The sequence below is a fragment of the Oncorhynchus tshawytscha genome, linkage group LG03 (assembly GCF_018296145.1).
Source record: "Oncorhynchus tshawytscha isolate Ot180627B linkage group LG03, Otsh_v2.0, whole genome shotgun sequence".
Lineage (NCBI taxonomy): Eukaryota > Metazoa > Chordata > Actinopteri > Salmoniformes > Salmonidae > Oncorhynchus > Oncorhynchus tshawytscha.
This window is the reverse complement of record NC_056431.1, coordinates 59,657,756-59,673,256: the sequence shown is the minus strand read 5'-3', so window position 1 is coordinate 59,673,256 and position 15,501 is coordinate 59,657,756. Positions and strand designations below refer to the sequence as shown.

General features: G+C 52.3%; 1 protein-coding gene across 2 annotated transcripts in view; it reads left to right on the top strand.

Moving 5' to 3' along the window:
* LOC112224427 (ephrin type-A receptor 3-like) overlaps positions 1-15,501 on the top strand; it is a 181,728-nt gene that overhangs the window by 78,218 nt on the left and 88,009 nt on the right. For both annotated transcript variants that reach the window (XM_042319756.1, XM_042319757.1), the window contains exon 5: positions 243-578. In XM_042319756.1, the coding sequence (XP_042175690.1) occupies positions 243-578 (336 nt within the window). The remainder of the gene's footprint in view (positions 1-242; positions 579-15,501) is intronic.

The following is a 15,501-nucleotide window of genomic DNA, read 5'->3' as shown; positions in this document are numbered from 1 at the left end:
TTGGAAACGTGTTTACGTAGCCAAAGCAAGTGAAATAAACAATAAGCAAAAGTGAGAAGACACAAAACAATATCAACAAAAAACAATTAGAAATTAACAGTGAACTCGCTTTCTCTCTCCGTCTCTCTCTCTCGCTCTCTCTCTCTCTCTCTCTCTCTCTCTCTCTCTCTCTCTCTCTCTCGCTCACTCTCTCACTCTCTCGCTCACTCTCTCGCTCTGGCTCTGTCTCTCTGTCTCTCCAGGTCCTCCCTCAGCTCCTCGTAATGTGATCTCAGTCATCAACGAAACCTCAGTGATTCTGGACTGGTCCTGGCCAGAGGACACGGGAGGTCGTAAGGATGTCACCTTCACCGTGCTGTGTAAGCTCTGCAGGCCTGGCCAGAGGGTGTGTGAGGCATGTCGCAGCAATGTGCGGTTCCTCCCCCGTGCTGCGGGCCTGCAGAACACTACCGTAACCGTGGGAGACCTGCTGGCTCACACCAACTACACTTTCGAGATTGAGGCTCAGAATGGAGTGTCCCAGTTAGCCCCAACCATGAGGCAATATGCTGCGGTGACCATCACTACCAACCAAGCAGGTGAGGCCGGAGATGCACAAACACACCCTTGTGCAAACTCACACACACCCATTGATGTTCACAGACACACACAAACACAAGAGCATGCACATCAATGCACACACCTATAGACACACACACAAACACACACACAGACACACTACACACATAAACGTACATGCATGCATTCCAACCATCAACTCTGGACATTTACAAGGAGATCCTAGCCAGTATACTTCAGCGTTTTATCACCAGTATCAAATGTCTCCCTCCTCACAAATACACTCTGTATAAAACTTTGTGTTGTTTTTCAGCTTTTACAGACAGTCGTTATAATGGAATGGGTTCACATCAACCCTCATATAAACATTCTCACGCATGCATGCGCACAGGAACACACACACACACACACACACACACAGAGGGATGGGTTGCTCACATCGATCTCTCATATAAACATCCCAACCCAGAGACAACGGGGAGGAAGGACTTGGCCCAGTGAAAGTCCCTCACAGAGACAAATCAATCTCTCTGCAGCGGATTGTAACAAACCTCAACATTCCAATACCAAACTAGGAATGCATGCATGATGGCTATAGTTCACTACACCCCCCCACTCCTTCCCTCACTCCATACATCCCTCTCTGGGGTTTTCTCTCTCTCTCTCCTTCTCTCTTTTTCTCTGTCTCTGTTTCTGTCTCTCTTCTTCTCATTCCTCAACCATCCATACACATCTCTCTCCCTCTGTTCTCAGTCATACTTGTGTGTTGATGTTAAGGTGCTGACTCCAACCCATTACAATCATTTGTGTCTCTATGACTTTCCTCTCTGATAGTCTTATGTCTTACTCTCTCCTTACCCACTTGGCACAGACGTCAATTCAACGTCTATTTACGTTTGTTCAACGTCATTTCATTGAAATGACGTGGAAACAATGTTGATTGGAGCAGTATGTACCCAGTGGGTCTCTGTCTGCTGGGACATTGGGTCCGGTCTCCTCTCTCTTGTTGTAGTGCAGCAGTAGATGAAGGTCTCTGACTGCTGGGACATTGGGTCCGGTCTCCTCTCTCTTGTTGTAGTGCAGCAGTAGATGAAGGTCTCTGTCTGCTGGGACATTGGGTCCGGTCTCCTCTCTCTTGTTGCAGTGCAGCAGTAGATGAAGGTCTCTGTCTGCTGGGACATTGGGTCCGCTCCTCTCTCTTGTTGTTGTGCAGCAGTAGATGAAAGTCTCTGTCTGCTGGGACATTGGGTCCGGTCTCCTCTCTCTTGTTGTAGTGCAGCAGTAGATGAAGGTCTCTGTCTGCTGGGACATTGGGTCCGGTCTCCTCTCTCTTGTTGTTGTGCAGCAGTAGATGAAGGTCTCTGTCTGCTGGGACATTGGGTCCGGTCTCCTCTCTCTTGTTGCAGTGCAGCAGTAGATGAAGGTCTCTGTCTGCTGGGACATTGGGTCCGGTCTCCTCTCTCTTGTTGTTGTGCAGCAGTAGATGAAGGTCTCTGTCTGCTGGGACATTGGGTCCGGTCTCCTCTCTCTTGTTGTTGTGCAGCAGTAGATGAAGGTCTCTGTCTGCTGGGACATTGGGTCCGGTCTCCTCTCTCTTGTTGTAGTGCAGCAGTAGATGAAGGTCTCTGTCTGCTGGGACATTGGGTCCGGTCTCCTCTCTCTTGTTGTAGTGCAGCAGTAGATGAAGGTCTCTGTCTGCTGGGACATTGGGTCCGGTCTCCTCTCTCTTGTTGTAGTGCAGCAGTAGATGAAGGTCTCTGACTGCTGGGACATTGGGTCCGGTCTCCTCTCTCTTGTTGTAGTGCAGCAGTAGATGAAGGTCTCTGTCTGCTGGGACATTGGGTCTGGTCTCCTCTCTCTTGTTGTTGTGCAGCAGTAGATGAAGGTCTCTGACTGCTGGGACATTGGGTCCGGTCTCCTCTCTCTTGTTGTAGTGCAGCAGTAGATGAAGGTCTCTGTCTGCTGGGACATTGGGTCCGGTCTCCTCTCTCTTGTTGTAGTGCAGCAGTAGATGAAGGTCTCTGTCTGCTGGGACATTGGGTCCGGTCTCCTCTCTCTTGTTGCAGTGCAGCAGTAGATGAAGGTCTCTGTCTGCTGGGACATTGGGTCCGGTCTCCTCTCTCTTGTTGCAGTGCAGCAGTAGATGAAGGTCTCTGTCTGCTGGGACATTGGGTCCGGTCTCCTCTCTCTTGTTGCAGTGCAGCAGTAGATGAAGGTCTCTGTCTGCTGGGACATTGGGTCTGGTCTCCTCTCTCTTGTTGCAGTGCAGCAGTAGATGAAGGTCTCTGTCTGCTGGGACATTGGGTCCGGTCTCCTCTCTCTTGTTGCAGTGCAGCAGTAGATGAAGGTCTCTGACTGCTGGGACTTTGGGTCTGGTCTCCTCTCTCTTGTTGCAGTGCAGCAGTAGATGAAGGTCTCTGACTGCTGGGACTTTGGGTCTGGTCTCCTCTCTCTTGTTGCAGTGCAGCAGTAGATGAAGGTCTCTGTCTGCTGGGACATTGGGTCCGGTCTCCTCTCTCTTGTTGTAGTGCAGCAGTAGATGAAGGCCTCTCTCTGCTGGGACTTTGGGTCCGGTCTCCTCTCTCTTGTTGCAGTGCAGCAGTAGATGAAGGTCTCTGTCTGCTGGGACATTGGGTCCGGTCTCCTCTCTCTTGTTGCAGTGCAGCAGTAGATGAAGGTCTCTGACTGCTGGGACTTTGGGTCTGGTCTCCTCTCTCTTGTTGCAGTGCAGCAATAGATGAAGGTCTCTGTCTGCTGGGACATTGGGTCCGGTCTCCTCTCTCTTGTTGTAGTGCAGCAGTAGATGAAGGTCTCTGTCTGCTGGGACATTGGGTCCGGTCTCCTCTCTCTTGTTGCAGTGCAGCAGTAGATGAAGGTCTCTGTCTGCTGGGACATTGGGTTCGGTCTCCTCTCTCTTGTTGTAGTGCAGCAGTAGATGAAGGTCTCTGACTGCTGGGACATTGGGTCCGGTCTCCTCTCTCTTGTTGTAGTGCAGCAGTAGATGAAGGTCTCTGACTGCTGGGACATTGGGTCCGGTCTCCTCTCTCTTGTTGCAGTGCAGCAGTAGATGAAGGTCTCTGTCTGCTGGGACATTGGGTCCGGTCTCCTCTCTCTTGTTGTAGTGCAGCAGTAGATGAAGGTCTCTGACTGCTGGGACATTGGGTCCGGTCTCCTCTCTCTTGTTGTAGTGCAGCAGTAGATGAAGGTCTCTGACTGCTGGGACATTGGGTCCGGTCTCCTCTCTCTTGTTGTAGTGCAGCAGTAGATGAAGGTCTCTCTCTGCTGGGACATTGGGTCCGGTCTCCTCTCTCTTGTTGTAGTGCAGCAGTAGATTAAGGTCTCTCTCTGCTGAGACATTGGGTCCGGTCTCCTCTCTCTTGTTGTACTGCAGCAGTAGATGAAGGTCTCTCTCTGCTGGGACATCGGGTCTGGTCTCCTCTCTCTTGTTGTAGTGCAGCAGTAGATGAAGGTCTCTGTCTGTTGGGACATCGGGTCCGGTCTCCTCTCTCTTGTTGTAGTGCAGCAGTAGATGAAGGTCTCTGTCTGCTGGGACATTGGGTCCGGTCTCCTCTCTCTTGTTGTAGTGCAGCAGTAGATGAAGGTCTCTGTCTGCTGGGACATTGAGTCCGGTCTCCTCTCTCTTGTTGTAGTGCAGCAGTAGATGAAGGTCTCTGTCTGCTGGGACATTGGGTCCGGTCTCCTCTCTCTTGTTGTAGTGCAGCAGTAGATGAAGGTCTCTGTCTGCTGGGACATTGGGTCCGGTCTCCTCTCTCTTGTTGCAGTGCAGCAGTAGATGAAGGTCTCTGTCTGCTGGGACATTGGGTCCGGTCTCCTCTCTCTTGTTGTCGTGCAGCAGTAGATGAAGGTCTCTGTCTGCTGGGACATTGGGTCCGGTCTCCTCTCTCTTGTTGTAGTGCAGCAGTAGATGAAGGCCTCTCTCTGCTGGGACATTGGGTCTCTCTTCTCTCTTGTTGTAGTGCAGCAGTAGATGAAGGTCTCTCTCTGCTGGGACATTGGGTCCGGTCAACTCTCTCTTGTTGTAGTGCAGCAGTAGATGAAGGTCTCTGTCTGCTGGGACATTGGGTCCGGTCTCCTCTCTCTTGTTGTAGTGCAGCAGTAGATGAAGGTCTCTGTCTGCTGGGACATTGGGTCCGGTCTACTCTCTCTTGTTGTAGTGCAGCTGTAGATGAAGGTCTCTGTCTGCTGGGACATTGGGTCTGGTCTCCTCTCTCTTGTTGTAGTGCAGCAGTAGATGAAGGTCTCTGTCTGCTGGGACATTGGGTCTGGTCTCCTCTCTCTTGTTGCAGTGCAGCAGTAGATGAAGGTCTCTGTCTGCTGGGACATTGGGTCCGGTCTCCTCTCTCTTGTTGTAGTGCAGCAGTAGATGAAGGTCTCTGTCTGCTGGGACATTGGGTCCGGTCTCCTCTCTCTTGTTGTAGTGCAGCAGTAGATGAAGGTCTCTGTCTGCTGGGACATTGGGTCCGGTCTCCTCTCTCTTGTTGCAGTGCAGCAGTAGATGAAGGTCTCTGTCTGCTGGGACATTGGGTCCGAGTGAAGCAGTAGATTACGGTCTCCGACTGCTGGGACATTGGGTCCGGTCTCCTCTCTCTTGTTGTAGTGCAGCAGTAGATGAAGGTCTCTGACTGCTGGGACATTGGGTCCGGTCTCCTCTCTCTTGTTGCAGTGCAGCAGTAGATGAAGGTCTCTGTCTGCTGGGACATTGGGTCCGGTCTCCTCTCTCTTGTTGTAGTGCAAGCAGTAGATTACGGTCTCTGACTGCTGGGACATTGGGTCCGGTCTCCTCTCTCTTGTTGTAGTGCAGCAGTAGATGAAGGTCTCTGACTGCTGGGACATTGGGTCCGGTCTCCTCTCTCTTGTTGTAGTGCAGCAGTAGATGAAGGTCTCTCTCTGCTGGGACATTGGGTCCGGTCTCCTCTCTCTTGTTGTAGTGCAGCAGTAGATGAAGGTCTCTCTCTGCTGGGACATTGGGTCTGGTCTCCTCTCTCTTGTTGTAGTGCAGCAGTAGATGAAGGTCTCTGTCTGCTGGGACATTGGGTCCGGTCTCCTCTCTCTTGTTGTAGTGCAGCAGTAGATGAAGGTCTCTGTCTGCTGGGACATTGGTTCCGGTCTCCTCTCTCTTGTTGTAGTGCAGCAGTAGATGAAGGTCTCTGTCTGCTGGGACATTGGGTCCGGTCTCCTCTCTCTTGTTGTAGTGCAGCAGTAGATGAAGGTCTCTGTCTGCTGGGACATTGGGTCCGGTCTACTCTCTCTTGTTGTAGTGCAGCTGTAGATGAAGGTCTCTGTCTGCTGGGACATTGGGTCTGGTCTCCTCTCTCTTGTTGTAGTGCAGCAGTAGATGAAGGTCTCTGTCTGCTGGGACATTGGGTCTGGTCTCCTCTCTCTTGTTGTAGTGCAGCAGTAGATGAAGGTCTCTGTCTGCTGGGACATTGGGTCCGGTCTCCTCTCTCTTGTTGTAGTGCAGCAGTAGATGAAGGTCTCTGTCTGCTGGGACATTGGGTCCGGTCTCCTCTCTCTTGTTGTAGTGCAGCAGTAGATGAAGGTCTCTGTCTGCTGGGACATTGGGTCCGGTCTCCTCTCTCTTGTTGTAGTGCAGCAGTAGATGAAGGTCTCTGTCTGCTGGGACATTGGGTCCGGTCTCCTCTCTCTTGTTGTAGTGCAGCAGTAGATGAAGGTCTCTGACTGCTGGGACATTGGGTCCGGTCTCCTCTCTCTTGTTGTAGTGCAGCAGTAGATGAAGGTCTCTGTCTGCTGGGACATTGGGTCCGGTCTCCTCTCTCTTGTTGTAGTGCAGCAGTAGATGAAGGTCTCTGACTGCTGGGACATTGGGTCCGGTCTCCTCTCTCTTGTTGTAGTGCAGCAGTAGATGAAGGTCTCTGTCTGCTGGGACATCGGGTCCGGTCTCCTCTCTCTTGTTGTAGTGCAGCAGTAGATGAAGGTCTCTGTCTGCTGGGACATTGGGTCCGGTCTCCTCTCTCTTGTTGTAGTGCAGCAGTAGATGAAGGTCTCTGTCTGCTGGGACATTGAGTCCGGTCTCCTCTCTCTTGTTGTAGTGCAGCAGTAGATGAAGGTCTCTGTCTGCTGGGACATTGGGTCCGGTCTCCTCTCTCTTGTTGTAGTGCAGCAGTAGATGAAGGTCTCTGTCTGCTGGGACATTGGGTCCGGTCTCCTCTCTCTTGTTGCAGTGCAGCAGTAGATGAAGGTCTCTCTGCTGCTGGGACATTGGGTCTCTCTCCTCTCTCTTGTTGTCGTGCAGCAGTAGATGAAGGTCTCTGTCTGCTGGGACATTGGGTCCGGTCTCCTCTCTCTTGTTGTAGTGCAGCAGTAGATGAAGGCCTCTCTCTGCTGGGACATTGGGTCCGGTCTCTTCTCTCTTGTTGTAGTGCAGCAGTAGATGAAGGTCTCTGTCTGCTGGGACATTGGGTCCGGTCTCTCTCTCTTGTTGTAGTGCAGCAGTAGATGAAGGTCTCTGTCTGCTGGGACATTGGGTCCGGTCTCCTCTCTCTTGTTGTAGTGCAGCAGTAGATGAAGGTCTCTGTCTGCTGGGACATTGGGTCCGGTCTCCTCTCTCTTGTTGTAGTGCAGCTGTAGATGAAGGTCTCTGTCTGCTGGGACATTGGGTCTGGTCTCCTCTCTCTTGTTGTAGTGCAGCAGTAGATGAAGGTCTCTGTCTGCTGGGACATTGGGTCTGGTCTCCTCTCTCTTGTTGCAGTGCAGCAGTAGATGAAGGTCTCTGTCTGCTGGGACATTGGGTCCGGTCTCCTCTCTCTTGTTGTAGTGCAGCAGTAGATGAAGGTCTCTGTCTGCTGGGACATTGGGTCCGGTCTCCTCTCTCTTGTTGTAGTGCAGCAGTAGATGAAGGTCTCTGTCTGCTGGGACATTGGGTCCGGTCTCCTCTCTCTTGTTGCAGTGCAGCAGTAGATGAAGGTCTCTGTCTGCTGGGACATTGGGTCCGGTCTCCTCTCTCTTGTTGTAGTGAAGCAGTAGATTACGGTCTCTAACTGCTGGGACATTGGGTCCGGTCTCCTCTCTCTTGTTGTAGTGCAGCAGTAGATGAAGGTCTCTGACTGCTGGGACATTGGGTCCGGTCTCCTCTCTCTTGTTGTAGTGCAGCAGTAGATGAAGGTCTCTGTCTGCTGGGACATTGGGTCCGGTCTCCTCTCTCTTGTTGTAGTGCAGCAGTAGATGAAGGTCTCTGACTGCTGGGACATTGGGTCCGGTCTCCTCTCTCTTGTTGTAGTGCAGCAGTAGATGAAGGTCTCTGACTGCTGGGACATTGGGTCCGGTCTCCTCTCTCTTGTTGTAGTGCAGCAGTAGATGAAGGTCTCTCTCTGCTGGGACATTGGGTCCGGTCTCCTCTCTCTTGTTGTAGTGCAGCAGTAGATGAAGGTCTCTCTCTGCTGGGACATTGGGTCTGGTCTCCTCTCTCTTGTTGTAGTGCAGCAGTAGATGAAGGTCTCTGTCTGCTGGGACATTGGGTCCGGTCTCCTCTCTCTTGTTGTAGTGCAGCAGTAGATGAAGGTCTCTGTCTGCTGGGACATTGGTCCGGTCTCCTCTCTCTTGTTGTAGTGCAGCAGTAGATGAAGGTCTCTGTCTGCTGGGACATTGGGTCCGGTCTCCTCTCTCTTGTTGTAGTGCACAAGTAGATGAAGGTCTCTGTCTGCTCGGACATTGGGTCCGGTCTACTCTCTCTTGTTGTAGTGCAGCTGTAGATGAAGGTCTCTGTCTGCTGGGACTTTGGGTCTGGTCTCCTCTCTCTTGTTGTAGTGCAGCAGTAGATGAAGGTCTCTGTCTGCTGGGACATTGGGTCCGGTCTCCTCTCTCTTGTTGTAGTGCAGCAGTAGATGAAGGTCTCTGTCTGCTGGGACATTGGGTCCGGTCTCCTCTCTCTTGTTGTAGTGCAGCAGTAGATGAAGGTCTCTGTCTGCTGGGACATTGGGTCCGGTCTCCTCTCTCTTGTTGTAGTGCAGCAGTAGATGAAGGTCTCTGTCTGCTGGGACATTGGGTCCGGTCTCCTCTCTCTTGTTGTAGTGCAGCAGTAGATGAAGGTCTCTGTCTGCTGGGACATTGGGTCCGGTCTCCTCTCTCTTGTTGTAGTGCAGCAGTAGATGAAGGTCTCTGACTGCTGGGACATTGGGTCCGGTCTCCTCTCTCTTGTTGTAGTGCAGCAGTAGATGAAGGTCTCTGTCTGCTGGGACATTGGGTCCGGTCTCCTCTCTCTTGTTGTAGTGCAGCAGTAGATGAAGGTCTCTGACTGCTGGGACATTGGGTCCGGTCTCCTCTCTCTTGTTGTAGTGCAGCAGTAGATGAAGGTCTCTGTCTGCTGGGACATTGGGTCCGGTCTCCTCTCTCTTGTTGTAGTGCAGCAGTAGATGAAGGTCTCTGTCTGCTGGGACATTGGGTCCGGTCTCCTCTCTCTTGTTGTAGTGCAGCAGTAGATGAAGGTCTCTGTCTGCTGGGACATTGGGTCCGGTCTCCTCTCTCTTGTTGTAGTGCAGCAGTAGATGAAGGTCTCTGTCTGCTGGGACATTGGGTCCGGTCTCCTCTCTCTTGTTGTAGTGCAGCAGTAGATGAAGGTCTCTGTCTGCTGGGACATTGGGTCCGGTCTCCTCTCTCTTGTTGTAGTGCAGCAGTAGATGAAGGTCTCTGTCTGCTGGGACATTGGGTCCGGTCTCCTCTCTCTTGTTGTAGTGCAGCAGTAGATGAAGGTCTCTGTCTGCTGGGACATTGGGTCCGGTCTCCTCTCTCTTGTTGTAGTGCAGCAGTAGATGAAGGTCTCTGTCTGCTGGGACATTGGGTCCGGTCTCCTCTCTCTTGTTGTAGTGCAGCAGTAGATGAAGGTCTCTGTCTGCTGGGACATTGGGTCCGGTCTCCTCTCTCTTGTTGTAGTGCAGCAGTAGATGAAGGTCTCTGTCTGCTGGGACATTGGGTCCGGTCTCCTCTCTCTTGTTGTAGTGCAGCAGTAGATGAAGGTCTCTGTCTGCTGGGACATTGGGTCCGGTCTCCTCTCTCTTGTTGTAGTGCAGCAGTAGATGAAGGTCTCTGACTGCTGGGACATTGGGTCCGGTCTCCTCTCTCTTGTTGTAGTGCAGCAGTAGATGAAGGTCTCTGTCTGCTGGGACATTGGGTCCGGTCTCCTCTCTCTTGTTGTAGTGCAGCAGTAGATGAAGGTCTCTGTCTGCTGGGACATTGGGTCCGGTCTCCTCTCTCTTGTTGTAGTGCAGCAGTAGATGAAGGTCTCTGTCTGCTGGGACATTGGGTCAGTCTCCTCTCTCTTGTTGTAGTGCAGCAGTAGATGAAGGTCTCTGTCTGCTGGGACATTGGGTCCGGTCTCCTCTCTCTTGTTGTAGTGCAGCAGTAGATGAAGGTCTCTGACTGCTGGGACATTGGGTCCGGTCTCCTCTCTCTTGTTGTAGTGCAGCAGTAGATGAAGGTCTCTGTCTGCTGGGACATTGGGTCCGGTCTCCTCTCTCTTGTTGTAGTGCAGCAGTAGATGAAGGTCTCTCTCTGCTGGGACATTGGGTCCGGTCTCCTCTCTCTTGTTGTAGTGCAGCAGTAGATGAAGGTCTCTGACTGCTGGGACATTGGGTCCGGTCTCCTCTCTCTTGTTGTAGTGCAGCAGTAGATGAAGGTCTCTGTCTGCTGGGACATTGGGTCCGGTCTCCTCTCTCTTGTTGTAGTGCAGCAGTAGATGAAGGTCTCTGTCTGCTGGGACATTGGGTCCGGTCTCCTCTCTCTTGTTGTAGTGCAGCAGTAGATGAAGGTCTCTGTCTGCTGGGACATTGGGTCCGGTCTCCTCTCTCTTGTTGTAGTGCAGCAGTAGATGAAGGTCTCTCTCTGCTGGGACATTGGGTCCGGTCTCCTCTCTCTTGTTGTAGTGCAGCAGTAGATGAAGGTCTCTGACTGCTGGGACATTGGGTCCGGTCTCCTCTCTCTTGTTGTAGTGCAGCAGTAGATGAAGGTCTCTGTCTGCTGGGACATTGGGTCCGGTCTCCTCTCTCTTGTTGTAGTGCAGCTTCAGATGAAGGTCTCTGTCTGCTGGGACATTGGGTCCGGTCTCCTCTCTCTTGTTGTAGTGCAACAGCAGATGAAGGTCTCTGTCTGCTGGGACATTGGGTCCGGTCTCCTCTCTCTTGTTGTAGTGCAGCAGTAGATGAAGGTCTCTCTCTGCTGGGACATTGGGTCCGGTCTCCTCTCTCTTGTTGTAGTGCAGCAGTAGATGAAGGTCTCTGTCTTCTGGGACATTGGGTCCGGTCTCCTCTCTCTTGTTGTAGTGCAGCAGTAGATGAAGGTCTCTGTCTGCTGGGACATTGGGTCCGGTCTCCTCTCTCTTGTTGTAGTGCAGCAGTAGATGAAGGTCTCTGTCTGCTGGGACATTGGGTCCGGTCTCCTCTCTCTTGTTGTAGTGCAGCAGTAGATGAAGGTCTCTGTCTGCTGGGACATTGGGTCCGGTCTCCTCTCTCTTGTTGTAGTGCAGCAGTAGATGAAGGTCTCTGTCTGCTGGGACATTGGGTCCGGTCTCCTCTCTCTTGTTGTAGTGCAGCAGTAGATGAAGGTCTCTGTCTGCTGGGACATTGGGTCCGGTCTCCTCTCTCTTGTTGTAGTGCAGCAGTAGATGAAGGTCTCTGTCTGCTGGGACATTGGGTCCGGTCTCCTCTCTCTTGTTGTAGTGCAGCAGTAGATGAAGGTCTCTCTGCTGGGACATTGGGTCCGGTCTCCTCTCTCTTGTTGTAGTGCAGCAGTAGATGAAGGTCTCTGTCTTCTGGGACATTGGGTCCGGTCTCCTCTCTCTTGTTGTAGTGCAGCAGTAGATGAAGGTCTCTGTCTGCTGGGACATTGGGTCCGGTCTCCTCTCTCTTGTTGTAGTGCAGCAGTAGATGAAGGTCTCTCTCTGCTGGGACATTGGGTCCGGTCTCCTCTCTCTTGTTGTATTGCAGCAGTAGATGAAGGTCTCTCTCTGCTGGGACATTGGGTCCGGTCTCCTCTCTCTTGTTGTAGTGCAGCAGTAGATGAAGGTCTCTGACTGCTGGGACATTGGGTCCGGTCTCCTCTCTCTTGTTGTAGTGCAGCAGTAGATGAAGGTCTCTGTCTGCTGGGACATTGGGTCCGGTCTCCTCTCTCTTGTTGTAGTGCAGCAGTAGATGAAGGTCTCTGTCTGCTGGGACATTGGGTCCGGTCTCCTCTCTCTTGTTGTAGTGCAGCAGAGATGAAGGTCTCTGTCTGCTGGGACATTGGGTCCGGTCTCCTCTCTCTTGTTGTAGTGCAACAGTAGATGAAGGTCTCTGTCTGCTGGGACATTGGGTCCGGTCTCCTCTCTCTTGTTGTAGTGCAGCAGTAGATGAAGGTCTCTCTCTGCTGGGACATTGGTCCGGTCTCCTCTCTCTTGTTGTAGTGCAGCAGTAGATGAAGGTCTCTGTCTTCTGGGACATTGGGTCCGGTCTCCTCTCTCTTGTTGTAGTGCAGCAGTAGATGAAGGTCTCTGTCTGCTGGGACATTGGGTCCGGTCTCCTCTCTCTTGTTGTAGTGCAGCAGTAGATGAAGGTCTCTGTCTGCTGGGACATTGGGTCCGGTCTCCTCTCTCTTGTTGTAGTGCAGCAGTAGATGAAGGTCTCTGTCTGCTGGGACATTGGGTCCGGTCTCCTCTCTCTTGTTGTAGTGCAACAGTAGATGAAGGTCTCTGTCTGCTGGGACATTGGGTCCGGTCTCCTCTCTCTTGTTGTAGTGCAGCAGTAGATGAAGGTCTCTCTCTGCTGGGACATTGGGTCCGGTCTCCTCTCTCTTGTTGTAGTGCAGCAGTAGATGAAGGTCTCTGACTGCTGGGACTTTGGGTCCGGTCTCCTCTCTCTTGTTGTAGTGCAGCAGTAGATGAAGTTCTCTGTCTGCTGGGACATTGGGTCCGGTCTCCTCTCTCTTGTTGTAGTGCAACAGTAGATGAAGGTCTCTGTCTGCTGGGACATTGGGTCCGGTCTCCTCTCTCTTGTTGTAGTGCAGCAGTAGATGAAGGTCTCTGACTGCTGGGACATTGGGTCCGGTCTCCTCTCTCTTGTTGTAGTGCAGCAGTAGATGAAGGTCTCTGTCTGCTGGGACATTGGGTCCGGTCTCCTCTCTCTTGTTGTAGTGCAGCAGTAGATGAAGGTCTCTGTCTGCTGGGACATTGGGTCCGGTCTCCTCTCTCTTGTTGTAGTGCAGCAGTAGATGAAGGTCTCTGTCTGCTGGGACATTGGGTCCGGTCTCCTCTCTCTTGTTGTATTGCAGCAGTAGATGAAGGTCTCTCTCTGCTGGGACATTGGGTCCGGTCTCCTCTCTCTTGTTGTAGTGCAGCAGTAGATGAAGGTCTCTGACTGCTGGGACATTGGGTCCGGTCTCCTCTCTCTTGTTGTAGTGCAGCAGTAGATGAAGGTCTCTGTCTGCTGGGACATTGGGTCCGGTCTCCTCTCTCTTGTTGTAGTGCAGCAGTAGATGAAGGTCTCTGTCTGCTGGGACATTGGGTCCGGTCTCCTCTCTCTTGTTGTAGTGCAGCTTCAGATGAAGGTCTCTGTCTGCTGGCACATTGGGTCCGGTCTCCTCTCTCTTGTTGTAGTGCAACAGCAGATGAAGGTCTCTGTCTGCTGGTTCATTGGGTCCGGTCTCCTCTCTCTTGTTGTAGTGCAGCAGTAGATGAAGGTCTCTCTCTGCTGGGACATTGGGCCCGGTCTCCTCTCTCTTGTTGTAGTGCAGCAGTAGATGAAGGTCTCTGTCTTCTGGGACATTGGGTCCGGTCTCCTCTCTCTTGTTGTAGTGCAGCAGTAGATGAAGGTCTCTGTCTGCTGGGACATTGGGTCCGGTCTCCTCTCTCTTGTTGTAGTGCAGCAGTAGATGAAGGTCTCTGTCTGCTGGGACATTGGGTCCGGTCTCCTCTCTCTTGTTGTAGTGCAGCAGTAGATGAAGGTCTCTGTCTGCTGGGACATTGGGTCCGGTCTCCTCTCTCTTGTTGTAGTGCAGCAGTAGATGAAGGTCTCTGTCTGCTGGGACATTGGGTCCGGTCTCCTCTCTCTTGTTGTAGTGCAGCAGTAGATGAAGGTCTCTCTCTGCTGGGACATTGGGTCCGGTCTCCTCTCTCTTGTTGTAGTGCAGCAGTAGATGAAGGTCTCTGTCTTCTGGGACATTGGGTCCGGTCTCCTCTCTCTTGTTGTAGTGCAGCAGTAGATGAAGGTCTCTGTCTGCTGGGACATTGGGTCCGGTCTCCTCTCTCTTGTTGTAGTGCAGCAGTAGATGAAGGTCTCTCTCTGCTGGGACATTGGGTCCGGTCTCCTCTCTCTTGTTGTAGTGCAGCAGTAGATGAAGGTCTCTCTCTGCTGGGACATTGGGTCCGGTCTCCTCTCTCTTGTTGTAGTGCAGCAGTAGATGAAGGTCTCTGACTGCTGGGACATTGGGTCCGGTCTCCTCTCTCTTGTTGTAGTGCAGCAGTAGATGAAGGTCTCTGTCTGCTGGGACATTGGGTCCGGTCTCCTCTCTCTTGTTGTAGTGCAGCAGTAGATGAAGGTCTCTGTCTGCTGGGACATTGGGTCCGGTCTCCTCTCTCTTGTTGTAGTGCAGCAGTAGATGAAGGTCTCTGTCTGCTGGGACATTGGGTCCGGTCTCCTCTCTCTTGTTGTAGTGCAGCAGTAGATGAAGGTCTCTGTCTGCTGGGACATTGGGTCCGGTCTCCTCTCTCTTGTTGTAGTGCAGCAGTAGATGAAGGTCTCTCTCTGCTGGGACATTGGGTCCGGTCTCCTCTCTCTTGTTGTAGTGCAGCAGTAGATGAAGGTCTCTCTCTGCTGGGACATTGGGTCCGGTCTCCTCTCTCTTGTTGTAGTGCAGCAGTAGATGAAGGTCTCTGTCTGCTGGGACATTGGGTCCGGTCTCCTCTCTCTTGTTGTAGTGCAGCAGTAGATGAAGGTCTCTCTCTGCTGGGACATTGGGTCCGGTCTCCTCTCTCTTGTTGTAGTGCAGCAGTAGATGAAGGTCTCTGTCTTCTGGGACATTGGGTCCGGTCTCCTCTCTCTTGTTGTAGTGCAGCAGTAGATGAAGGTCTCTGTCTGCTGGGACATTGGGTCCGGTCTCCTCTCTCTTGTTGTAGTGCAGCAGTAGATGAAGGTCTCTGTCTGCTGGGACATTGGGTCCGGTCTCCTCTCTCTTGTTGTAGTGCAGCAGTAGATGAAGGTCTCTGTCTGCTGGGACATTGGGTCCGGTCTCCTCTCTCTTGTTGTAGTGCAGCAGTAGATGAAGGTCTCTGTCTGCTGGGACATTGGGTCCGGTCTCCTCTCTCTTGTTGTAGTGCAACAGTAGATGAAGGTCTCTGTCTGCTGGTTCATTGGGTCCGGTCTCCTCTCTCTTGTTGTAGTGCAGCAGTAGATGAAGGTCTCTCTCTGCTGGGACATTGGGCCCGGTCTCCTCTCTCTTGTTGTAGTGCAGCAGTAGATGAAGGTCTCTGTCTTCTGGGACATTGGGTCCGGTCTCCTCTCTCTTGTTGTAGTGCAGCAGTAGATGAAGGTCTCTGTCTGCTGGGACATTGGGTCCGGTCTCCTCTCTCTTGTTGTAGTGCAGCAGTAGATGAAGGTCTCTGTCTGCTGGGACATTGGGTCCGGTCTCCTCTCTCTTGTTGTAGTGCAGCAGTAGATGAAGGTCTCTGTCTGGGACTGGGAGTGCAGCAGTTGGGTCTCTGTCTGCTGGGACATTGGGTCCGGTCTCCTCTCTCTTGTAGTGCAACAGTAGATGAAGGTCTCTGTCTGCTGGGACATTGGGTCCGGTCTCCTCTCTCTTGTTGTAGTGCAGCAGTAGATGAAGGTCTCTCTCTGCTGGGACATTGGGTCCGGTCTCCTCTCTCTTGTTGTAGTGCAGCAGTAGATGAAGGTCTCTGTCTTCTGGGACATTGGGTCTGCGGTCTCTCTCTCTCTTGTTGTAGTG